General features: G+C 40.1%; 1 protein-coding gene across 5 annotated transcripts; it reads left to right on the top strand.

Moving 5' to 3' along the window:
* Positions 1-1132: 1132 nt before the first annotated feature.
* Positions 1133-23950, top strand: MIER3 (MIER family member 3). Of its 5 annotated transcripts, none has more exons than XM_013180576.3 (14): positions 1133-1249; positions 1603-1746; positions 2747-2771; positions 5056-5201; positions 7112-7246; positions 8972-9092; positions 11097-11182; positions 11395-11467; positions 15056-15207; positions 15750-15831; positions 17512-17603; positions 19481-19608; positions 19785-19930; positions 20015-23950. In XM_013180576.3, exons 2-14 carry the CDS (start codon positions 1642-1644, stop codon positions 20470-20472), a joined length of 1749 nt encoding a protein of 582 aa, XP_013036030.3. In that variant the 5' UTR covers positions 1133-1249; positions 1603-1641; the 3' UTR covers positions 20473-23950. The 5 variants fall into 5 exon arrangements, with proteins under 5 accessions (XP_013036030.3, XP_013036029.1, XP_066844777.1 ...); XM_013180575.3 differs by having other exon boundaries at positions 17509-17603; XM_066988676.1 differs by lacking the exon at positions 7112-7246 and having other exon boundaries at positions 17509-17603.
* Positions 23951-25192: the final 1242 nt, after the last annotated feature.

The raw sequence follows: 25192 nt of genomic DNA, 5'->3' as shown, positions 1-25192 counted from the left end.
ATGAATTCATAATATTTTATCAAAGTGGTCTGAATTATAATTAAAAAAAGATCTTCCCTTTGATCTACATCTGATAAAATATTTTAACTGGCAAATTAGCAGAAGATTTGGTACAGGATGCTTTTGACTGTGATAACATTTGTAGGAAATTGTTGTCAATTTCTGTATTTCTGCAAAGTGTTGGGATTTTTATTTTATTAAGATCATACCACCAGGTACATCAAAGGTAGGTAGTTCTACATCTTAAGGTGCTGTGTAGTTTGGAGGTACAAGAATAGTTTATACATTGGAATTAGAGTGAAATCAGCAGTGCAGCAAGCATTTGATAATTTACTCTGTTTATCAGAGCAACAGGTGCAGTAGAATAAAACAAACAGTACAGAGCTTGACTGCTTAAGTACCTAATCTAGCTGGGGATCACTACACCATCTGCAAACAGAACTCAGGCACATTTTATTGGGTTTACATGGCAAGGTTTTTGTAGCAGGGGGGCTGCAGGGGTGGCCTCTGTGAGCAGAGCCCAGCAGCTGCCCCATGTCAGAGCAGAGCCAGCTCCAAAAGGGACCTGCTGCTGGCCAGAGCTGAGCCAGGGAGCAGCGCTGGTTGGGCCTCTGGGAGAGCAGATTGAAGAAGGGGGAAAAAAAACAACTGCTGCACAACAGCAGCTGGGACAGAGGAGTGATAACCAGCCCTGGAGAGACCAAGGTCAGTGCAGAGGAGGGCAGGAGGTGCTCCAGGCAGGCAGCAGCAGTTCCCCTGCGGCCTGTGGAGAGGCCCCTGGTGGAGCAGGCTGTCCCCCTGCAGCCCACGGGTCCCACACGGAGCAGATCTCCACGCTGCAGCCCGTGGAGGAGCCCCCGGTGCAGCAGGTGGATGTGGCCTGGAGGAGGCTGCGGCCCATGGAGAGCCCCCGCAGGAGCAGGCCCCGGGCCGGAGCTGCAGCCCGTGGAGAGGAGCCCCCGCAGGAGCAGGGGTCTGGGGGGAGCTGCCGCCCGTGGGGGACCCGTGCTGGAGCAGTTTGCTCCTGGGGGATGGACCCCGTGGTACGGAGCCGTGTGGGAGCAGGTCCTGAAGAGCTGCTGCCTGTGGGCAGCCCCCGCAGGCTCAGTTCGGGCAGGACGGCATCCCGTGGGAGGGACCCCGCGTGGAGCAGGGGCACAGAGTGACCGTGAGGGAGCGGCGGAGAGGAAGCCTCAGGGACTGACCGCAGCCCCATTCCCTGTTCCCCTGTGCTGCTCAGGACAAGGAGGTAGGTGAGGGTGGATGAGGGTAAGGTGTTTTTAGTATGTTTTTCGTTTCTCACTGTTCTATTCCACTAGTCATAGGGAATAAATTACATCAATCTCCTTATGCTGAGTCTGTTTTGCTCGTGACAGTAATTGTTGAGTGATCTCCCTGTCTTTATCTCAACCCTTGAGCCCTTTCCATGGTATTTTCTCCCCAGTTATCCTTTGAGGAGGGGGAGTGAGAGCGGTTGTGGTGGAGTTCTGCTGCCCAGCAGGGTAAAAGCACCACAAAGTGGGATTACTTTGTACATACAATGCACCCGTTTTTAAGTAGTAAAAACGCACTGCGAAGTAAATACCCCTTTCTCTGTTTAAGCCACGCTGCACAATCAAGAACAGCACGGTTCCTGGCATTATGTTTCCTGCCTCGAGACTGGTGGCACTTGAAGTGCTGCTGGTAACAACTCAGCTCTCCTACACCGGCACCGGGGGCCGGACCAAACTCGGGGTTAACGCACAGGTAACTAACACGCACCCCTCCTCCGCGGGCCGACACTTCGGCGCAGCCCTGCTGCCCGGGGACGGGGCTGTAAGTTACGGGACCCGGCACACGGGACCCGGCACGCGGCACCACCACCGGGGCTCCCAGCGCTGGGCGGGGAGAGCCCGGCGGGGGCCGCGCCCCTCCCTCAGCCCCGGCTGCGCGGCGGCGGCGGGGCGCCCCCTCCGGTCGGGGCAGGCCCGGCGGGCCGCTGCCGGGGCGCTGCGGCGGCGCTGCCGGCGGCGGAGGCGGGGTCCCGGCGCCGCCTCCTCCGCCCCATCCCGGTGCCGCCGTCCCCTCGGCGCCCTCCCCGGCCGGCTCCGGCTGGGGCTCGGCGGCTGCCATTGGCTTAGCGGCCCCATCCGGGCACTCGGCGCAGCGCCGCCGCTCGGCCCCGATCGTCCCAATATGGCGGAGGTGAGCGGGGAAAGCGGGCCGGGGCGCCGGGGTTCGGCCGGCTCCCCGCCGCCCCCCGCCGCCGCAGCGCCCCCCGCGCCCGCATCGCCGCCGCCGTGAGGAGCCTGCGGGCCGGCCCGGCGGGGCGGCGGGGCTGGCGGGGCGGCGGGGCGGGCGGACGAGCCTCCGGCGCCGCCGGGGCAGCGGGAGCCTGCGCGACTAGGCCGCGCGGCGGGTGCCGGTGCGCAGCCCGCGGAACGGGGCCCCCCGGCGGGCCGGGACGGGGGAACGGGCGGCGGGGGGGGGAGCGGGAGCCAGCCCCGGGCTGCCGGGCGGGGAGAGGCGGCGGCCGGTCCCGGCTGCCTCCCGTCGCCGCCGGCCCCTGTCACGTCCCGCCCCGGCCGGGGTGGGAGGGAAGGAGCGGGAGCGGCGGGGCCGGTGCGGGGCCTGCGGCGGGGTGAGTGGGATGGAGGGCAGCGGGGGGAGCCCCGGCGGCGGAGGGGAGGGACGGGCGGCCGCGAGATGGGGAACGGTGCCTGCGGCGGGACCCCGCGCCTCACCCCTCTCTCTCCTCTCCCCACAGGCTTCCTTTGGGAGTTCGAGCCCAGGTTCGTCCTCGCCAGCTTCTGCCCGGCACCCTGCCTGCCTGCCTGCCGCACGCCGCGCTCTCCCTCCTGATCCTCCCCGCAGTTATCTTCTCTTGCCTCGTAGCTTTTCTAGCGCAGCGCCTTCACGTAACTAATCGCCTGCATGATTTCCAAAGAAAGGGATGCGCGCCGAGAGTTCATCCCCTAACTCCCGGTGCAGTTAGTAATTGCCAGCTGGGAGCTCCAAACGAACACAAAGTTTTACAGTGCTTTTAAGTCAGCATCTCAGGAAAGCCATGTAGTCTGGGTAGAGAGAGAGAGAGACTGTTCCTCTTCTTGCTGATAACTACAGGCCTGTGTGAATATTTGACTTCTTAATATTACCAGAAAGCACTTAAAAGCATAGTTATATCCGACTGTTAAGGCTTGAACCACTGTTAAGGTTCTTTGGAATACCTTCCCTTTACACAAGCAAGCGTATTTAACTTCATCAGGGCTACTCATGAATAAGTATTCTGGGGAGTGCCTTTGCTTCTGTCCTGCTTCTATTCTGCATTAGCTACTTTTCTTCATTTTAACTGCTCTTACTGAATTTGGCAAGCTTGTGTTACTTGAGTATGGGTTGGATATTGAGTGCTCAAAGACGCTGAGGGGGGACTTTTTTTTGCCTAAAGTATGAGTTGTGTAGACCTTCCAATTCAGTTATTCAAATATAAAATTAGTTACAGCAGTGATTAGAAACAACAGTCTTGAGCATATGAGTATATATGCATGTGTATGTATATAGACATATGTATATATACTAGATTAAGATGTTTCTCAGTTCTTGAAAAGCTATGGGATCAGGATGTAATAGCTCACAGTGGAAAAAATTCAACACACAATGTAGTTACTGTAATTGGAGTAGTAGTATCAGCTATGCTGGGAGATCCATGAGACCACAATACAAATAGCATGTGAATAAAAAGCATTTTTGGCCTGAATGTTTCCTTATTGTATGGTATTATGAACTTGCACAGTATTGTCTTAAGCACGCTAAATGGACAACGTTTACTTTAATTACCTGCATGTAAGGAACAAACACTTATCGTAATTGCTGAAAATTAATTAGATGCTCTAAGACTCAGCAGTGTTAGTGTATACGAATGTCTCTTTGAAGGCTAGAATCAGTGCAGTGAGGGATACTGCTTTATTTTTTTGAAGAAAAGGATTGAAAATTTGTAGGTGTTTCCTTGATGCTCAAAAGAAGTTCTTCTGAGGAAATAATTCCTAATAAACCTTTTCTTTGCTTCTCATCAGCCAAGGATTGCAACAGAGCACTAGTATGTAATAACTAGAAGGCGAAACCAGAAGCGAAAGAAATATCCTAATCTGCTTACTTTTTCCATCCTGAAAGCCCTGAAAGCAAGTCCACATTGAAGTATAAAACAACCCTGTATTTCTGTAGTTTTCTTTGACTTTGCAGTGCAGAATTATTTACATCTGAAAAACTTGTCGAATCTAATGATAAGGTTTCTTAGAGTTGACAAAATGCACTTAAAATAGTAACAGTACTTTTGGGTGACTTACCTCCTTGAGTAATGAAAAAGTCTCTGTCGGACCACCACAGAGCTGTCACAATGGCTGGTTAACTAAATGTGATCCATTAGAAGCATTTTGTTATTTCCCGTATATTTTCCTCTCTATTTCTTGAGACTCTGCAGTTTGTTCTTTCTTTCTAGATCAAGTGCCAAGACTTGAGCTAAACTAAGTGTGAGGCTAAACTAAGCTGAAGTGAGTCTCACTGTGTATTTTGCTGTTAGTAGAAAGGTGGTTCGTCAGCTAAGGTAGCCATTTACCAGTGAAAAACTAGGCTAGTTACCATATAAATCATTATAAATAGAATCAGAGACTATAAATCACAGCCTCTGGATTTGCAAGGTACAACTGGCATGCCTGCAGCACCTGATATCTTGTGACATACATGCTTTATACTTCAACAGTGTTTTCAAGGATGATTTGAATGGTCTTTTATCCAGCAGAATACTCATTTGGGATTGTACTTCTGAAACTGTTTCAGTAGTTCAGATAGTTCTTCCAAGTACTGCAAGAGAGAAAATTATACCTATTACTTAGAAGTATGAAAAGGGAAGGCCAACTAAAACAGCTGAATTTGTCAGGTAGCTAGGTGTTTGTTCCAGTTATTCCATTGGAAGTTTTGACCCTGTATGTAAAAGAATACATGCAATCTTTTTTTTTTTTTTCTGTGTTGTAACTTCATGTGTTGATGTAGAAAAAATAACTCAGATTAGGGTTTTTTTTATAGTTGGCTCTTTATCATCTGAGGATCATGACTTTGACCCTTCTGCTGAAATGCTGGTACATGATTATGACGATGAACGTACTCTTGAAGAAGAGGAAATGATGGAAGAAAGCAAAAATTTCAGCTCTGAAATTGAAGATTTAGAAAAGGTAAGAGTGACTAACCCTCTTCTAAATGTCCATATGTGTTGTACCCTTTTTACTGTAAAGAACACTCAACCTGTTCTTTAGTTTGCATTGTATAATGCAATTTCCTAAAAAACGCCTTTGCAGCTTGTTTAAAAAGAGGAAAAGAAAATTAGGTTTAGTTAGGAGATAGCACTGCGTTCTCACAAAAAGACTGAATTTGGCTTTTCAAAGGAATTAGTGACAGGTTAAGTTCAGACTCTTCTTCATTTAAGAACGCTTTTACTTTGGAGGAGAAACCACTGAAGCTGGCTTTAAAAGTCCTATTATCAAATACCACTACTTATCACTCCTAAGTTTTAGAAGTTGGACATAAGTAGAAATTATACATTGTGAGTGCTCTTAAGTTGACAACTAGCTGTATTTCATTCTGTTGGTCATTTTTTTTGCTTTTCCAGTCTGGAAACAAACATTTATGTTTTAGGCGTGATGGATCACATTCATTTGCTATGTAAATTTTAGTTTTCTGTCTCTGTTTTATCAGTTCGGCAGTCGGTGGGTGTACAGAATGACCAACATGCTCCTTGGCTTTTCATATTGTGTATTTTACACTGTTTAATTACATGCTTTTCCTGTTTACACCTCTTGTTCATCCGTGTCAGTGCATCACCCATTTTAAATGTCTGTTGAATGCTGAACACCCACAAATTGACGCTACTTGAATTACCATTCAGTGACCCACTTATATTGCTCAACATAACTGCAGATTTTGGTCGAGTTTCAGGAAAGTGTAATTTCTGGCATCAGATATGAAGCTGTATCTGTGTAGCCCATATAAAAAAAATTAAATACTGAATTGACAGTGAATTCAATGAACTCCTGATTTTTTGTCCTTCTACATGTACAATTACTTTTTTGCTGATTATGAACTTGTAGTTACAATAACAAAGGAGCTTGCCAAGTCTAGTGGTTAAAATGGAGTTATTACTCCACAAAATGATCTTATTGCCTCTATAATAGAAGGAAATAGAACTGAGAGCCACTCATCTTAAACACTTTATTACTTTAGGTCCCGATCCTGGAAAGACTTGGACATGTGTTTACGTTTACCCATTGTGAAAAGTCTTTGCAGGACTAACACCTTAGCTGACTAAAGAAAACAAGTAATTTAATCAGTGTATGAGTTCAACAAGAAATTTTTAAAGGTAATATAACTTTTAAAGGTATAAATATTGGAAAATATTTCTTATTCTTTGATGGCTTGAATCAGGTAAATTAATCTCCATGGTTTGTTGTTTTATTAATTGTCTTAGGTTGCAAATATGGTATTTAGTAGAATCATTTGATCAAAAACTGTCTGAAAAAATTATAAATCCAGCCTTTCTTTCGATTTTTTTTTCATTCTAAATCGTTAGCTGTCTTTCTCATATTAGCTGCTCAGCAGTCACTACCAAATATGTTGTGCGGAAAATGGAAATGAGGAATAAAGAGTTGCCATTTTGGTTTACTTTTGTGGGTTTTTGAACTTACACATGCAGCTGTAACTATGTAGGACTAAAATCTTCAAGTTTTTCTGCAGTTCTCTCTTGTAGGGGGGTTGTATTCCTAGTGTATCTTCTCTTGAAGAAATACAGGCAAATCATCAGATAAGGATCAATGTTTAGTAATCAATTACTATTTAGTTTCATCTAGTAAAGATTTTTCTTGAATAGTATGATTGGACTTCACTATATGCCAATAGAGGTGGTGATGAATTATTTCAATCCTGTGCCTGAAAATACTTAAAATCGTGATTCAAGTTTTCTGCTTTCAATTAAGTATTTCTTTGTTTGTTCTTACTTTTGTCTTTCAAAATACGTCTTATCCATTTAGGCCTGAACTGTTCACAAGTATTTGGCAATATGTTAAAGTGTTTGTAAATCCTCTTGTATTAGGAAGGAAACATGCCATTGGAAGATTTACTGGCATTCTATGGCTATGAACCCACAATTCCAGTTATAGCAGGTTCCAGTGCGGATAGCTCTCCAAGTGAACTTGCAGATGAACTTCCAGATATGACTCTAGATAAAGTAAGTTGGAGAGCCATCTTTACCGGTATTACAATTTAAAAGCAGAAATCCAAGTGACCTCAAATTATGTTTGACTACCTCTTTATGTTACACAATGTGTATCTTTGTCAATTTCAATATGCAATTGATAATTACTGTATTATTTTGAATTCATTAATTTTCAAGGACATTGAAGATCTGATTCTAGTTACACTTATTGCACTTAAAAATGCATGGCAGTTTCAATGGCAATTTTTAACAGCAAATTAGAAATTTTTCTAAAAGTTGAGATGAGAATGAGAAGTTTTTCTAAAATACGTCCAAAGAACTGTAGGGTTTTGTTTGTTTGTTTTTAAAGAGAAGTGGGATTTTTCCCCAAAGCTCTATATTTTATTTTAGTATATGCAACATCCAGAAATAATAATTCTGGATTCCAGCATACATGTTGCATATAAAAATTTATGTGGATAACTTGAAAATGCTGTCGTGGATGTTTGGAATGTTCCTTTCAGATATGTATCATTTGGGAAGATCTCAACTTCAGGGAGTGAGAGAGAGACTGTATTTACCTACAATGACTATATGCATTGCATTGCTGATGTAAAAACTTGAGCTTATGTGATTTGCAGGCTAACATTGAATTCTGAGATTTTAAGCTGATTTTTGGTTGTAAGGAGTATTCAGACAGTAATTTGGATTATAAAGTCTATAGGTAGTAAGTATATGCTTTTTTTTAATACTTTCTGAAAGTATGATGTAATGGTAAACTCCACGGAAAGTAGAGTATAACGATGGCTCTGCACATCTGATTCTCATTAGGATTCATGATTGTGTTGAGGCTACAAATATGTAGTCAGCTTGTTGTCTAATACCATTCTTCCCCTCCCTAACCTGCATTCAGAGGGATTCACACGTCTGCTAGTTGAGGAAGTGAGCTTTTTCTTTCTTTTTTTTTTTCTTTCTTTCTGTCTTCTTCCTTTTCTCTTGTTTAACCCATGGAAAATTCAATTTTTTGTGTATTTTGGTAAGATACTGGGTTGTCTATTTTCTGTAACTGTCTTTTCAGCAAAAGCCTACCAAAGTTCCTGGCAATTTTTTTTTTTCAGAGTTTAGAGGGTAGCAGGTTCTTAAAGTTTCAATGTATCTGTGATGTAAAAAATGGAAATTGTCTCAAAACTTTAGAATTCTGTCATTAGTGTTTTTCAGTGGAAGCAGTTGGAGGAATGTCTGAGATTGATAGTTGCAGAGGTTTTTTCTTGTACCTTTACTTTAATAGAGGACAAAAGGGAAATGAGCCCCTATGTCAACTCTGAAATAAACAGTTATATTTGTTCTTGGATTTAGGAAGAGCAAAGCAGCTTTTTAAGGAAGGGAATACAATCTACTAAATGATTTCCTTCTGAATATGAGAGGGCACTTCTTTACTGTGAGGGTGGCAGAGCACTGGAACAGGGTGCTCAGAGAGGCTGTGGAGTCTCCTCTGGAGATAGGGAAAACCCGCCTGGATGTGATCCTGTGCAGTGTGTGCTAGGTGACCCTGCCTGAGCAGGGGCTTGGACCAGATGATCTCCAGAGGTCTCTTTGAGCCTCAACCATCCTGTGATACTTAGGGTAAAATAATTCGTTTTAATTAAATTATCAAAATGTGATGAATCTGAATCCTTGCTGGTCTGTACTTAATAGATATTTTGAGGTTTTTTTATTGTTGTTTTTTAATATTATTTTGTTATTATTTTCATGATACAGGAGGAAATAGCTAAAGACCTTTTGTCGGGTGATGATGAAGAAACACAGTCGTCTGCTGATGACTTGACACCATCGGTTACTTCACATGAGGCTACAGACTTCTTTCCTCGGCCATTAAGATGTAGGAAAACTAATTTTGTAACAGTATTCTAAAGAGTCCTGGCATTATATACAGCTTCCTAGCTTAACTGTCAAATTTGCAGACTGCTAACTTTACTGGGAGCTAAGAAATAGTGCTCTGGGGGATGTTGGACATGAATGTTGTCTTTTGTAGTTATCACTAATTACCTGAAAGACCTATACTTGGTACCATGCTCAAAGAAATAAAATAAAATTGATTAATTTCGCTACAAATACAGTAACTTTTTATAATTACTATTTAGTGCTGTGTTGAGGAAAACTTTTATGATTTTCGGTATTTTAGTGAATGACATGAATATTCTTTTAAGTTAGTGTTTTTCTACTAAAACTTTGCTGCCATTTTTAAGCCAGTGAGTCCTCCATTCAGCCTGAGGATGTGAACGGGGCTGTGATTTCTTTGTGATTTTTTTCTTTCACAAATACAGCACTTTTCTATAGGACTTCATGGGGTGAGCCAAAGGATTTTTATCATGGTTTTAATTTGGCAAGTGTCTTAAGCTATTTCTGGGGGAGTTCAGCCTTCTAGAGATGAAGGATGATAAAGGTGCTGCCTCAGTCACCTGCAGTTGTAGTTCTTCACATGTTTCTAAGGTGTAGTCTAAGACATTCATATTGAAAGAGATATTCTAAACATTATATCCTAAAACCCTATTCTAAAACCTTAAAAATTACCGCGCACTCGTTAAATTAAGCAAACACCAAATTTGGTGGCACTTAAACGTTACTCATGAACCGTTAACAAATACGACACTGAAAATGAGGCAGCTTTATGGAAAAACCCTCATCTTGCTTAGGATTAAGAAACAGTTATCTTTGTTTTCAGCTACCATGTTTTTTCTATTAGAATGTTCCTCTTTCTCTATTAGAACTTTTGGTTGGTCATTTTAAATCAAATATTTACTAATTGACACCATTTTACTGTGTCTGTCCTGTTGGCAGTCTTCTCTTTTTTTGTGTTCCCTTTTCATTTCTCTAATACTAAGGTAAAGTTAAGTTAAACATTGGATTAATTGGAAATAAATAATTGCAAGTGATTATCCAGGTATAACGTTATTTCATAAATTCGTGTTAGCTTCTTATCTGCTTCTTCTAGCAGCAAAAAGAGAGAGACTAGTGATTCTAATAATGACGGAAGAGGAGCCTCTGTCAATATATTCTTGGATTTTGTCTGTGATGTTGACAGTTCTAGTAAGGTGTGACAAAGTTAAAAAATGCAACCCTATTTTTGAGCATGTTGTAGTTTGAGAATACAAAATAGCTTTAATCTTATTATAATGGTAGATCCCGTTCTACCAGGGATTGTACATCTATAAAAATAGAATTACTTCAGAATACTGTAGCAGACTGTTCCAGATTCTAAAATATGTGTTATTCTGTGAAGTACTGTATTTGAATTACATAGACCGCTCTGCTGTCTGCCTTCCCAAGGAGAGGAAAAAAAAAAGAGTAAAAAAGAGTAATCAGTGAGCTGTCTTTTGCTTATTCCGTTTTGTATACTGCTGCTGTATCTTCATGTTGAAGCAGCCTTGTTTAAAATAATGTTTTGAATACCCATTAAAACTTCTGGTTAAAGTCTTTGCTAGGTAAAAAAGACTTACCTTATACATTACCTTTTTTTTGATTAACTGGGGCTAAGTTTTAGCCCTGGAAGTTTTTTTATTTTCCCATACCTTTTCAATAAGGTACAAGCCTTAATTGAAAAAAAAAATGATGAAAAGAAAATGATTTTATTTCCTTTATCTGTTAGCAAATTGTTTCAGTTGCAGCGAGGATGAATGTTTCAGTTCTGTAGCATACAAGTACCAGTGCTTTCTGACTTAATGCTATAGTTTGCTATGGAAGGGTAGATCAACAGAATCATGATCAGTGTCTTCCTGAATAAAAGCAAGTGTTCCTTTCAAAAGCAAAAGATAACAAATTTCTTGTAGTTGTGTTTAAACTGAAAATGCTTCCCAGCTAAAACAAAACTTTTTTGTGTCTGAAGCAAACACTACGTGTGATGGAGATAAAGAATCAGATGGTGAAGATGTAGAAGCAGACAATGGTAATTCATCTGAAGATTTGAGAAAGGTAATTATTGTTTCTTAAAACAAACAAACAAAGTTAATGTATTTTTAGTAGTACAGTTTCGATTTTATATTTTCAGTACATATTTAAAATAATACCTTCGTTCTGAAATTCCCTGCTGAATGCCAAGTAAAGGGCATTTTTTAATGCTTCCTTATGAAAAAAAAATATTGATCATATTTTTCTCCTTTTTTTTTTTTTTTTTAAATCTTCAGGAAATAATGGTTGGTTCACAGTACCAGGCTGAAATTCCACCTTACCTTGGCAGGTACAGTGATGAAGAAAAGGGTAAGTTCTTCTGCCTATTTTACTTTTTATCTTATGCTTTTATGTAGCAGTTGATGGAAAAATATTAATTAAATTTTTTATTGTAAAGTCAATGACATAGTTAAAATCTCAGAGGCTTTAAAAATACTAAAAATGTGAAATGATGCAACCACATAATTACTGCTCAGAAATGTGATTCTACAACTTCGAGAAGACATTCTCAAGAAGACATATGAGTGTGGATTACAACGTTAATTCAGAAGTAGCTAGTGATCTTAGGAGGAAGCAAACACTGGGTCAAGAAAGAAATACTTTCCTCAGAGAATCATAACTGGGCCGTGAGTTTGTAACTTAGTTTACAATGAAGATGTTCAAAACAGTATTTTTCTTTAATTGCTTTTTTTTTTTTTTGGCAAGCAAAACTGCGTGGGCTACAAAATGGATATAGAAAGCATAATAAACTATTTTTAATTTCCATGGTATGAGAAGGAGATATAGGTCCTGATACATTTTGTCTTTTACAAAACACATTTTAAGTACAATGTTATTCCTGTGTAAATTTGGATTAAAAAATGCAGTTGTGCTTGAATAGAAAAAATAATCTAAGAGTTTTATTTGGTGTCTTTAAAGGTTTTCACTATGAGAAAAGTGTAACACAGTTGGCTTTGATAATAAAAAAAAAAAAATGAGAGAAATTTTCTCATGGCTAGAACAGCTGTGAAATTAAGGAACAGTTTGGGAGATACCTTAATAAATTTTTTTTCTGTAAGTTTTCAAAATTCTGTCAGTTACTTGCTTTCAAAACGACACATTTTGTGGGAATATTATTCTAATGAAGCATATCAAGTCTTTTCACCATTGCCAATGATTGTTTCTAATAGAGAAGAAGGCTGTTAACTGCAGAGCTGGAAGCATTAGTGAGTGCTGCCTAAGAGCCGTAGGGCAGCTTCCTGTTTTCGAAGATTCAGGCACGATGCTTACCAGTTGCAAGAAATGGAGGAATAAAACCAAGATTTTTCTGGATAGCCCTTATACTATTTATACTTCTTGACTTTTTATCAACCAAGAACTAGAGAATAACCAGAGGATGACCAGGAGGGAGTTAATCTAACAACTTTCAATGGAATGAGCTGATGCTAGAGAGAACTGGTGAGAGTCATGTCTGCTGGCCTTGCCAGCAATGTGGTAGCTGTCAGGATTGGAGAGCCCACGGAGCTCCTCTTGAGAATGTCAGGCATGGACTCCAGCAAGAAATGCTGGATTGTCTTGATTAATGAAAGAGGAAAAAAATAAAGGAGGTAGAACCTGAGGGTCAGCAGCACTCAGAGGTATAAGGTGGAGGTACTCTGAAACACTGCATGTACTGGAATAAACAGGCTTCAGAGTTTTGGAATTACACTGCAGCAATTCCAGAATCATCCCCCTCTACATAAAGGTGATCCTGCAATAGCCTCTTCTGTGCTAGCTGAAGAGGTGGTGATGGCAGACAGGCTTACATTTCTGCTGTGTAGTCCCAGCTGCTGGAACTGTCATAGATGGCAGTTCAGTTCTTCTATACACCTTACGCTTGTAACATATCCGTTCGAAATCTTTCTATATTCTTATGCCATAGCAGCACTTCCTGAGAAGATGTAGCACTATTCCTCACCTTTGCTTAGTACTGTTCCCTGCAGTTTTATGAGAGGTTTGAGAAAACTCTTTGCCTCTCTACTGTAACATCCATTACACTCGTGTGTGAAAAACTCTAAATATTGCATTACGAAGAGATTACATGAAACATTATGTGCAATGTTAATCACACCTATTGGTCAGAGTTAAATTCTAGATTATAGATCTTATAATGTTTGCACAGACTGGCAAAGGTTCAAGCCATCTTTTATAGGACTGATATGTTGTCTGTCAAGCTACTTTAGAGGTACATACATGATTTCAGTCTGCTATGAAGGATTATCCATCCTTATTGTTTGTAAAACATGCAGTGTACAAGTTTACAAAATTTCGTTGTTAATGAACACAAAAAGAAATAACATTAAGACCTAAATTCTATTCAGTTAATTATGTATTGGCAAATTATGGTTGAAAATGATCAGTTAGCCACCTCCTCTTCTTATTTTTTTATTCCCAGATGTATAATATTTGAAATATTAAAGTATTTTTCTACAATGTTATAGTAAACTATAGGTTATTTGTTGAAAACCAGTTTGCAGTGGTTTGGCAGTGATGGCTAGCTAAATTCCATAACGCTGCTTTCTCACTCCCCCTCCTGAAAGGATAAGGGGGAGAAAATACCATGCAAAGGGCTCAAGGGTTGAGATAAAGACAGGGAGATCACTCAACAATTATCATCATGGGCAAAACAGCCTCAGCAGAGGGAGATTGATGTAATTTATTGCCTATCACTAGCAGACTTAAAACAGGGAGAAACTAAAGGCAAACCAAAAACACCTTCCCTCCATCCACCCTCTCCTACCTCCTCCCCCCAAGCAGTGCAGGGGAATGGGGGCCTCGGTCAGTCCCTGATGCTTCATCTCCGCCGCTCCCTCACGGTCACTCTCTGCCCCTGCTCCACGCGGGGTCCCTCCCACGGGATGCCGTCCTGCCCGAACTGAGCCTGCGGGGGCTGCCCACAGGCAGCAGCTCTTCAAGACCTGCTCCCACACGGCTCCGTACCACGGGGTCCATCCCCCAGGAGCAAACTGCTCCAGCACGGGTCCCCCACGGGCGGCAGCTCCCCCCAGACCCCCTGCTCCTGCGTGGGCTCCTCTCCACGGGCTGCAGCTCCGGCCCGGGGCCTGCTCCTGCGGGGGCTCTCCATGGGCCGCAGCCTCCTCCAGGCCACATCCACCTGCTCCACCGGGGGCTCCTCCACGGGCTGCAGCGTGGAGATCTGCTCCGTGTGGGACCCGTGGGCTGCAGGGGGACAGCCTGCTCCACCAGGGGCCTCTCCACAGGCCGCAGGGGAACTGCTGCTGCCTGCCTGGACACCTCCTGCTGTACTTACCTGGGGGGCTGCAGGGCTGGTTATCACTCCTCTGTCCCAGCTGCTGTTGTGCAGCAGGTTTTTTTTTCCCCCTTCTTCAATCTGCTCTCCCAGAGGCCCAACCAGCGCTGCTCCCTGGCTCGGCTCTGGCCAGCAGCAGGTCCCTTTTGGAGCTGGCTCTGCTCTGACATGGGGCAGCTGCTGGGCTCTGCTCACAGAGGCCACCCCAACAGCCCCCTGCTACCAAAACCTTGCCATGTAAACCTGATACACATCTGAATATAACAGAGTGGTTTGCTAGTTTGTTCGTATGAAGATGATGTGTATATATGCATAATATGATTGAATCATCTAGCAGAGTACAAACCATTCCTATGGAAAGACTCTGTCTGAAGAGTTCAGTCCCTAATCTCTCCCTCATGGAACCTGAATCTCTTTACCACACCATACTGCAGAATTTGTGTTTTAACTGAGGCATTTGTGCAAAAAGTGAGCTGCAATTTATAAGTGGCATGATGGTATTTGATTTGATTTCTTTTGTGTTCCTGTTCTCTGTCTTTGTAAAATAGCTTTTATGTTATAGTCTTTAAAATGTCACACCTGGTGTTAATGGATTTCTGTTTTAACAGCCTATGAAAACGAAGACCATTTACTTTGGAAGCCTGATGTGATCTCAGAAAATAAAGTTAAGGAATACCTTTTTGAAACCTTCTTAAGAACAGGAAATGAAAAAATGATTGGCAGAATTCCTGAAGGACTACATACACGGGACAATGAACAAGTATGTTTTATATCCTGTTCCATTTGTGACACATTGCTTTGTAATTAAGGTGTTCTCTTTCTTTGCTTGTATTATAAAGGCAGCAATACTCAACTTCATTATTTCTTCTTTTTTTTTTTTAGCTTAGATATTATTGGGGTCAGGATCTTGTTTGTAATCTTAAGCATGTGCTTATTTAGGCAAGTTACATGTATTTGAATGTTGGCAGTGTTTTGATCTTCTAATTGCCATACTCTTGACAAATCCAGGTGTTTTTTAAATAACTGCATATTTTACATTTGCTCGTTTAAACCTTGCCTCAACGTTTTGATAGTTTTAGTTTTGACTGATTTTTTAAATATTTTTATCATGAATAAAGCCAAATTCTCTTTTTTGGACATGAGGCATGCTCACTGAAAGGCTAGTTTCATAAATTTAGATTATATATTTACAAACTTTAACTCTTTTTATAAAGAAGTAGATTCTTCTTTATAAAGTTTGCAAATATACAATCTTTGCATATATTTGCAAATACATGATCTAAATCTTCTTTTATTTTATAGGCTCTGTATGAACTTCTCAAGAGTAGCCATAACGTTAAAGAAGCAATTGAGAGATACTGTTCAAATGGAAAGGCATCTCAGGGTAAGAATTAGTATGTGATTTTTTAGAAATGCATTGGAAAAAAAATCTTAAAGTTATTTAGAAAAACCTTGAGTAAGAATCAGATTGACAAGCATTTCCCTTTCCATCATGTCTTTAGCACAGATTAAGTATAATCTGTTGGAAATTTCTGCTAGGGAAGTTTGCAAATTTATGCAAGTTTACAGGATCAGCTTTTACACCTTTTCTTCCCTTCTTTCCTCCGCTGCAGCTGTAAGAATGGCACAGACTGAGGGATGGGATAGAAGCTGTGATTTTGCTCCTGTAAGGCAGTTCTCACCCGTGTTGCAGTATTTTTTTGAGTTCATGGTCAACAATCATAGAATGTCTTGGGTTGAACGGGACCTTAAAGATCACCCAGTTGCATCCCCCCCTGCCAGGAATGCCACCACTAGACCAGGTTGCCCAGGTTGTCCAACCTGGTCTTGAACACCTCCAGCGACGGGGCACACACAACAATAGTTTGATGGCATTTATACCAGAATGAGGAAAACATAGCTGGCTACATCAATGAGCCACGCTCTCTTCTTCACTGCATCAACATTGTGTTATGTCAACCCTAATCTGATTCCGCCGTATTGTTCTGTAGGCCTTTGGTAGAATTTGGAAAGCTTTGTTTGAATTAAGTGGAAAATGGACTTCTGCCTTGCTTGCCCGTAGTTTTATTACTTCCTTACATGAAAATCAAAGTTTATCGTGAGCTGGCAATGTATTCTTGCAGTCCTGTTCAGCTCTGGGTTCCACAGCACAAGAAGGGCATGGGCGTCTTAGAGAGAGTCTAGAGGAGGGCCACAAGGGTGCTCAGAGGGCTGGAGCAGCTCTCCTATGAAGACAGGCTGCGGGAGTTGGGGTTGTTCAGCCTGGAGAAGGGAAGGCTCCGGGGAGACCTTACAGCGGCCTTCCAGTACCTAAAAGGGGCCTGCAGGAAAGCTGGGGAGGGACTCTGTCAGTGAGTGGAGTGATAGGACAAGAAGTAATAGCTTTAAACTAAAAGAGGGTAGGTTTAGATGAGATAAAAGGAAGAGATTATTTACTGTGAGCGTGGTGAGGCACTGGCACAGGCTGCCCAGAGAAGCTGCGGATGCCCCATCCCTGGAAGTGTTCAAGGCCAGGCTGGATGGGGCTTTGGGCAACCTGGTCTGGTGGGAGGTGTCCCTGCCCACGGCAGGGGATTGGAACTGGGTGATCTTTAAGGTCCCTTCCAACCTAAACCATTCTGTGATTTAGCAAAAAAAGTTCTGGAGTCTTAACATACATACTGCATAAAGCAGAAATGAGCTATGAGTGCTGCTGTAAGTTGATACTCAGTTGATATTGATCAGTGACCTATGCAAGAAGTATGTCAGAAAATTAATCTGATACTTTCATGATGTTTTAAGTCTTTTTTTGTGACAAATTTCATAGGAAATAATCAGTTTTTGAATATCCTTTGCCCTCAAGGATAAAAGATTTTAGAAATCAAACTTTTCTATGAGTCTTTATAAATAAGAGTGTTAGATTTGGGGTAGAATATCTATACAGTAGAGGAAAGAACTAGGTCTGAATAACCTATTGTTCTTAAGAGTGTGTTTGCATATTCATGCATTAGCAACACGATTATTTTATTCTCTGTAAAAGTTTCTTGAGCACAAATAATATGCTGTTTTTGTTATTGGCTAGAAGAGATGACAGCATGGACAGAAGAAGAATGCAGAAGCTTTGAACATGCACTTCTGATTTATGGAAAAGACTTCCATCTCATACAGAAAAACAAGGTTAGTGTTTTACAATTAAATGGAAGAACTGGTAGATGATATGATGCTGGAAATCTCTCAGAGCAATAAATTTGTCCAAAGTCATGTAGAAGTGTGAGATAACAACCAACATACTACAACCAGTTTGGTGTTTTTGTGCTAAGTTTACCTCAGATGTCATTGAAAAAGCTAAATGAGTTGATGTACTGTCTCTGAAATTGACTTACACTGACATCACTTATATTTATGCATTTATATTATGTTTTAGTTAAAATGCTTGTCTCTCCTCAAAGTATAAAACTTGCATACTGTGGCTGTGGGAAGGGAAAACACATCTTAACTTTCTTTTTATCACAAGAAAGGTGTAATTGTACAAAAGCAGGCTTAGCTCTTTGTGTTTTCAGAAGGTACTGTCCTCATCCATCAGGATTGTGTTTTCTGGCTAATTGAAGGAATTCTAATCTTGATCTGGATTGCTTCTAATTAACTCATTTGTGGTTGAAGAATAAGGATTGGATATTTTTTGATCAAAAATATATATCAGTATGGACACTTCCAAACTTTCTGTGTACTTCGTTTATGTTTTGATACCATCTTGAGTATTTTTTCTTTATGAGACTGATGTGTTTGTCATATTTCAGGTAAACTTTACAGTGTTCTGGTTGCTATTGAACAATTATTGTCAATTAGTCCTGCTCTATACCTGGCTTAACCTGCCTTATGATAAATATTTGGGTAGTTCAAATTACAGATGGACCTTACCAATAAACAGTAATTCACCAGAGATTCGAAGAAGTAATTTTTAAATTTATTTTTAGTATTTTTTTCAACATGCAACAAAGCACATGATTTGAAGTATATGTCACTACGGACTGGAATTTGTCTAAGAAAACCACTAGTTTTTATTCAAATAGGTAGAATGTCAGAAAGTCTGGGAAAAGTTCTGGGACCCAGCATAAACTGATGTCACTTGTGTATTGAAAGTATCAGTTAGTCAAGAGTTAGTGCACGGAGAACTTTTATGAAATATATTTCCTTATCACTCTACTACAAAGCGTTGGCTGGGACTTCAGATACTAGGTGGTGTATATAGACATCTGTTCATCTCCTTCCCTTCTTGCTATGTTGGTGCCTAAAATAGTGAGGCTTATTACTGCACCCAAGGCAGTTTGGATTTGCCTCTGATGCTTTTGTAAGTTTGATCAAGCTCAATTACAGTTTACTACCATACTGTATCAGGATATGTTTGTATATCCTAGCATATAGTAAAACTTAAACTGGAACTGTGAGCTGATGGTGATTTGAAATGTTTCTGCATCCAAAAATGGATATATTTTATAAGAATATTGGCAGAAGTAACATTTTTTTTCTCCAAGAATCTGACTTGTCATCCACTTTGGAGAAAAAGAACAGTTAACACAGATTAAAATGAATCTTAGGAGTCCTTAATACCTTCTCAACAAGACAACAATTTTGTTTTGTTTAAACATACTGCTGTGCATATCTGTTTTCAAGCCTCAACAGTTCCTGACTTTACGAAAAGAAATCAGTACTGAGTGTCTTTTCTAGTTCACTACTCTTGGGTTATTGATCTGATGAGTTTTTTCCATTCTAAGAGCCTGTCCTATAATTTAAAAATTGTTACATAGTTTATCAGCTGAAATATTTCAGATACAGATACAGTTTCAATCTATTAAAAAGAACATACAACAATGTAATACAGTAGAACAGACATAACAGTTACATGAAACTTTAGATCTCTTCAAAATCTGTTTATTGAATTGGTTTGTTCCAGATCCTGGAGTAATAAATCTAACAATATTGCAGGGATATGGGAGCTGCAGAGATGACAAAACGTCTGTGCATTAATCTTGTCAGTCCTTCTTGCCTTTTTTTAGGTAAGAACCAGAACAGTTGCTGAGTGTGTGGCTTTCTATTACATGTGGAAGAAGTCAGAACGTTATGATTATTTTGCTCAGCAAACAAGATTTGGAAAGAAGAGATATAATCATCATCCAGGAGTTACGTAAGTACAATGCTAGAATATGTTTTCTGTTGCAAATCCTGAATGTAGAAGATTTTTTTCTCCCATCATTGCCGTGTAATGCTGCTGTGGCTATGGCAACTAAGATTAAGTTTTGTCATCATTCTATGCTCTGATTTCATGTTAAGTAACCCATTGTGGTTGTACTATTCTTTTAGGGACTACATGGATCGTTTGGTAGATGAAGCAGAAGCCCTTGGTGGAGCAGTGCCCACTTCAGCCTTAACATCTAATAGTCGAACAGAAACCATTCCTGATCAACAGCTAAGCATTCTGAACTCTATCACTGCCAATGAGTTGACAGGTAAATCAAAGAAAACAAACTTTTAACTGTTGTGACTACATAAACTACTGTTTCATTTACATTTGTGTTCGTCTGTTTTTCCAGCATTGACAAATAGTGTAGCTACAGTCTGCCATGCTTCAGATGTGAACTGCCTGGATGATGCCTTTCCTCCTATGGACAGCTTACCCCGAGCACCAGTTAATCATGTGCCTGTTGGAACAGAAGAGTTGCTTAACTTGCCAAGCAATGGTGAAAGTGATTGTTTTAATTTATTTGAGACTGGCTTTTATCATTCAGAGCTAAACCCAATGAACATGTGCAGTGAGGATACAGAAAGACCTGCAAAGAGATTGAAAATGGGAATTGCTGTCCCAGAATCCTTCATGAATGATGTCTCTGTAAATAACCTTGGTGTGGACTTTGAGAACCATACGCACCATATTACCAGTGCCAAAATGGCTGTTTCAGTGGCTGACTTCAGTAGTCTATCTTCAAATGAGACAAACGGTTTTATCAACACCCACACTCTTCACCAACATACTGCCCTTCACTCAGAATGACTGTGGAAAATGAAACAAACAGTGGGTACTTTATGCAGTAGTAGTAAACTTGATGGGAGCTATCAGGTTTGCTTAGTCTTTCACTGGAAGTTTGAACATTATGACATCAGTGATGTCTTTGTATGTATAGAACTATATCTTGATTTATCAAGAGTAATTTCTTTTTTCAGTCCATAAATGTGGAAATGTCATAGGATGTTTGGCAGAGTTTGGGACTATGAGAACTCTGTGGTGCAGCTTTAAGCTCTGCTTCAATTTTTTTTTAAAGCCTGTAGACAGAGGCCACCATTTCAAAACCAGCACAGAAGTTCTGAACTGATTGGAGTGGCTTTTTAGTCTAAGTTACTTTTGCTGTAACAATTGCAGTGGAATAACAATGTTTACAGGTACCGATCCTGATCCCTGCCCAATGTAGCATTTTTTTTTTCTTATAAAGGCAGGGATGGGCTTCTTTAATTTAAACTGCACAAACATACAAGGATGTTTTTTAAATGGAACCTTCTCTCATGTGATACTAAACTAGAGCACTTCAGTTTACAAAACAGCAAGTTCATCTTGGTGGAAGCTAGCACAAGGGACTTAACACGAGTAAAGTATGAAGACCTACACTTGGATGCTGTTGCAAAATTATAGGCCATGGCTACCTTACAAGAAGTAATTATACTGCCAGAGGTGTCTGTGTACTTTAAACTGACTGGCTTAAACAGATGCATTTTAGGCTGTTGTATTCTGCTGGGGTTTGTCCACAACTTGAAGAGTAACGTAATTGTGTAATTTAACTTTCCTAAGGCAGCTGTTGTTGCATAAACCTACAGTCTGCACAGTTTAGGATTTACCACTAAACAGTCTATGTTTTGGAAGACATCTTAAATTGTTTGGAGCACTGCAGTTCAAAGTGTTACAGTTTTGAGGGACTGTCTAGTTTATACAGAAGTAGTAGAACCTTGAAGTATGTATTTAAAAGCTTTTCTTTAGTGTGGATTGCATTTATTTGTTTTGTCAAAGTCATTGGCTGAAAAATGGCATTTTGCTAGCTTGGTCACATAGGAAAGGACAAGTGAAAATGTTTCCCATAAAAGTAACTATTTTACTTCAGTGAATTTTTGTTCCGTACATTGGGTCCAGTTCAGCCATCCAGAAAGTCTGTCTTGCAAACGCTTGTTCTAATTCTTGTGGGAGAGTCAAATCAAACACAGTATTGGTGTGTAGCATGTTGTAGCATACAACTTGCAGGTTTTTTAATAGGAATTTTTTTAATAGGAATCCAAACCTTATTTCAGTAAGATTACTGCTTTCCCTCCATACTTTTCTTTGCACTGTTCATATTATAAACTTAATTGCCACTAACTTGTTTTCATTGTTCAAGTGATTTGATTATTCAAGTGATTTGCTTTGTTGATATATGTAATAGTTGCTTCAAGGTCATTCTGAGTAATTAGAAAGTAGTGACTAATATTTGAAAGGGAAGAGGGTATTTATTATGCATACTGTGAACTGCATTGTCATCCTGACTTTTGGATGCAGAGTATGGAGTTTATGGCATTGTAATGAAGATTGCTTTGAATTGTTTACACAATAGCACATTTACCATATTAAATGCAGATCAGTTTAGCACAGTGGACAAAAGTAGAGATAATTTGTAATCAGTTCTTAATTTATACATCCGGAACGTGTAATTTTGGTAAGTACACAGTAAATAACGGGTAGCCTTGGCCCTGTGTTGTACTCTGACATTTTTTAGCCAAGTTGTCAGCTTCTTGTTGCTGTGTTTTGTGCTGAACTTTGTATCTTGTTTCTTTTGTTTATGAATCAACACATTTTTATGTAATTTTGTAAAATACTGGCCATAATCCTTCATTGTTATACATTCAATTTTATCTATGGGTTTACAGTGAGTGGCTGGTGTGTATAAAAATCATTATACAAAGATGACTGAATGCTTATACCAGTTGCACTTAAATGAACATGCCCATTCTCATTAGCTGATGCAGTAATATATTCAGTTTATCTATGCATTGCTGAGATCTTAATGTAGACAGAGACTTGTCTAAGGTTTGGATTGTCAGCAAGTTGAATGGACACTTTAGTTATTTAATAAAGACTTTTGACCAAAATTCAGAAAATGATATGAGAGAAAAATGAATTCCGGCTAGTCTAGTAGATTTTTAAATGCTGATCTTATTTAGCCTGTTGGCTAGCTAGCTGGTATCGTTTACTTTTAATTCCTTGTTAAAATGAGGCAATAATTTGCAAGATTTTGTAAATATGTAAATTCTTCATATCTTTTTAGATATCTATTTCAATATTTTCTGACTACTTCTGTGTATAGGAACATTTTTGTGCATGCTTGATGTGACATTCATAAATTTGTACCACTATGACTTTATCCATGTAAAATAGCTATTTATTGAATTTTTCTTTTAAAAGCTGGACTTACATATTTTTCTCTCAGTTTAAACATTTAAATGGAGAACTTGTTACTGTTTATTAAAAGAATTGCGTTTTGAAAGTCAGCACGAAGATAACTGAATTGCAAGCATATGAAGAAATTACCTTGCCTTGGTTCTTAGATGGTGAAGCACAATTCTTATAACAAACTGTGATGAATTCTTTGTTCTTTGCCACGCTTTTTCTTCATAAAAACAAACCAAAAATCCATAATGGGCAATTGCAGTGTTGGTAAATGTATCCTTTTTATGTACAGGGAATCTGAAGAGGATAGCTGATTCATTTAGAAGTGTAACTGGTGCTGTGATTATAGCAATACTTTTACTTTTGTTAGTCATACATCATCTTCTCATGCTAGATTTTTAAATGTTTAGTTTTCCTCTTGTCATGCTCAAACTGCTGAATTTACTTGAAGGATGTACAATACTGTTTGAAGAATACTAAATTGTGTACAATTAGGTCAATGAATTGTACAATTGTTTCCTGTTTTTAATTTTTAAAACTGAGGGTCAAAAATGAATGAAAAAATCAGATCCAGTAGAACATAGTGATATTACATAACTTAACCAAAGTCTCTAGTGAATATTTTAACTTTGAATGTAAACTAATGGATAAACTGACCAATAGGGACATTATTTGCCCAGCATTACAAGCACATTGTCTACAGATGGGAAAACTAAATACAGTAATTTATAAAATAATGACCAGGTTACTATTTTTTTCTTTTATTCCTATTTTTAACTGAAAAAAAGGAAAATACTATCAACTGTAAAATAAGTACATATGGTTATAGTCCTCTTAATAAAACAGAGATTCCAGTTATTCTCAGTTCAAAGTAAGTACCCTGTGCATAACAATAAATTTAGTGACAATCGGAACATGTTTTAGTATCAGATGTTCAAGAGGAAGTCGCTATTGCATTGGTTTTAATATTTGTACATAAACACTGATTTTTTTGAGCATTATTTTGTATTTGTTGTATTTTAATATCTGGTGTACAGTTCCAGAAATAAATGTCTGGAAACCCTTCTTTACTTGTAAAGCTTTTCATGCATCTGCACCATGTTTGTTACTTCATTTTCAGAATTATTTAGCACTAACTGACCATGTTATAACATTCCGGGTAACACTAAAGTACATGCTCCCGCTCTGCCTCATGTAATGTGAAGCGTGACAAATGTAACATGCAGATATACAAGTAAAATAATAAGCAATGGTTTTCCTCAAACATTAGGGGTTAAGCACAGCAAAATCTTAGATAGGACTTGAGCATGGCTTCCAAGTAACAGCACAACAGCATAACCCGTTATTCAAACTACATAGTAAGCTGTGGGGAATACGTCTCTGTTCCTTCATTCCTTGCCCAAATCCATAAAGCCACAGCATAGATCCACACATCAGGCTCAATCACAGGTGTGGATAGGAAAAAATCGACTCTGCTTAGTCTTAGTACTTAAATTGTCCTATTTAAAATGTTATTTATAATCTTATTTTCTCTCATGAAAAAGGATTACTGATCTTGAACCCTGAAAAGCACTGCATTACTTCTGAGACCTCACATAACAATTCCATCAGAGACCAGAATTTGTGCTGTGCTTTCCTAGGTCCAGGGTGCTTGTTTCTGAAATGACTGGCACAATAAAGATTCATGTAAAGAAAAGATGACGGTGATTAAATTAGCTAGGAGCACAAGCTGATATAAATCTAACCAGCAAGAAGTAATTTGCCAAGTAATTTAATGAGCTTTCCTTCCCCTTCTCAAGGAGCTAAGATGAAGAGTTTAAAAATATATCTTATAGTACTATAGTGGATAGGGGAAGAGCAATGGACATCATCTACCTGGACTTGTGCAAAGCATTTGACGCTGTCCACCGTGACATCCTTGTCTCTAAATTGGAGAGATGTGGATTTGACAGATGGGCCATTCCTGGGGGGGTAAGGAATTGGCTGGGTGGGAGCACTCAGAGTTGTGGTCAATGAACTCGATGTTCAGGTGGAGATCAGTAACGAGTGGTGTTCCTCAGGGGTCAGTACTGGGACCAGAGCTGTTTAACATCTTTGTAGGTGACACGGACAGTGGACCCGCACCTAGTTTGCCAATGGCACCAAGCTGTGCAGTGCAGTCAACATGCTGGAGGGCAGGGATGCCATCCAGAGGGACCTGGGCAGGCCTGAGAGGTGGGCCTGTGCGAACCTCATGAGGTTCACCAAGGCCAAGTGCAAGGCCCTGCACCTGGGTCAGGGCAATCCCAAGCACGATTACAGGCTGGGA

The sequence above is a fragment of the Anser cygnoides genome, chromosome Z (assembly GCF_040182565.1).
Source record: "Anser cygnoides isolate HZ-2024a breed goose chromosome Z, Taihu_goose_T2T_genome, whole genome shotgun sequence".
In the NCBI taxonomy this organism is placed as follows: domain Eukaryota; kingdom Metazoa; phylum Chordata; class Aves; order Anseriformes; family Anatidae; genus Anser; species Anser cygnoides.
Note: the sequence above shows the minus strand (reverse complement) of the source record. Positions and strands in the feature narration are given on the sequence as shown.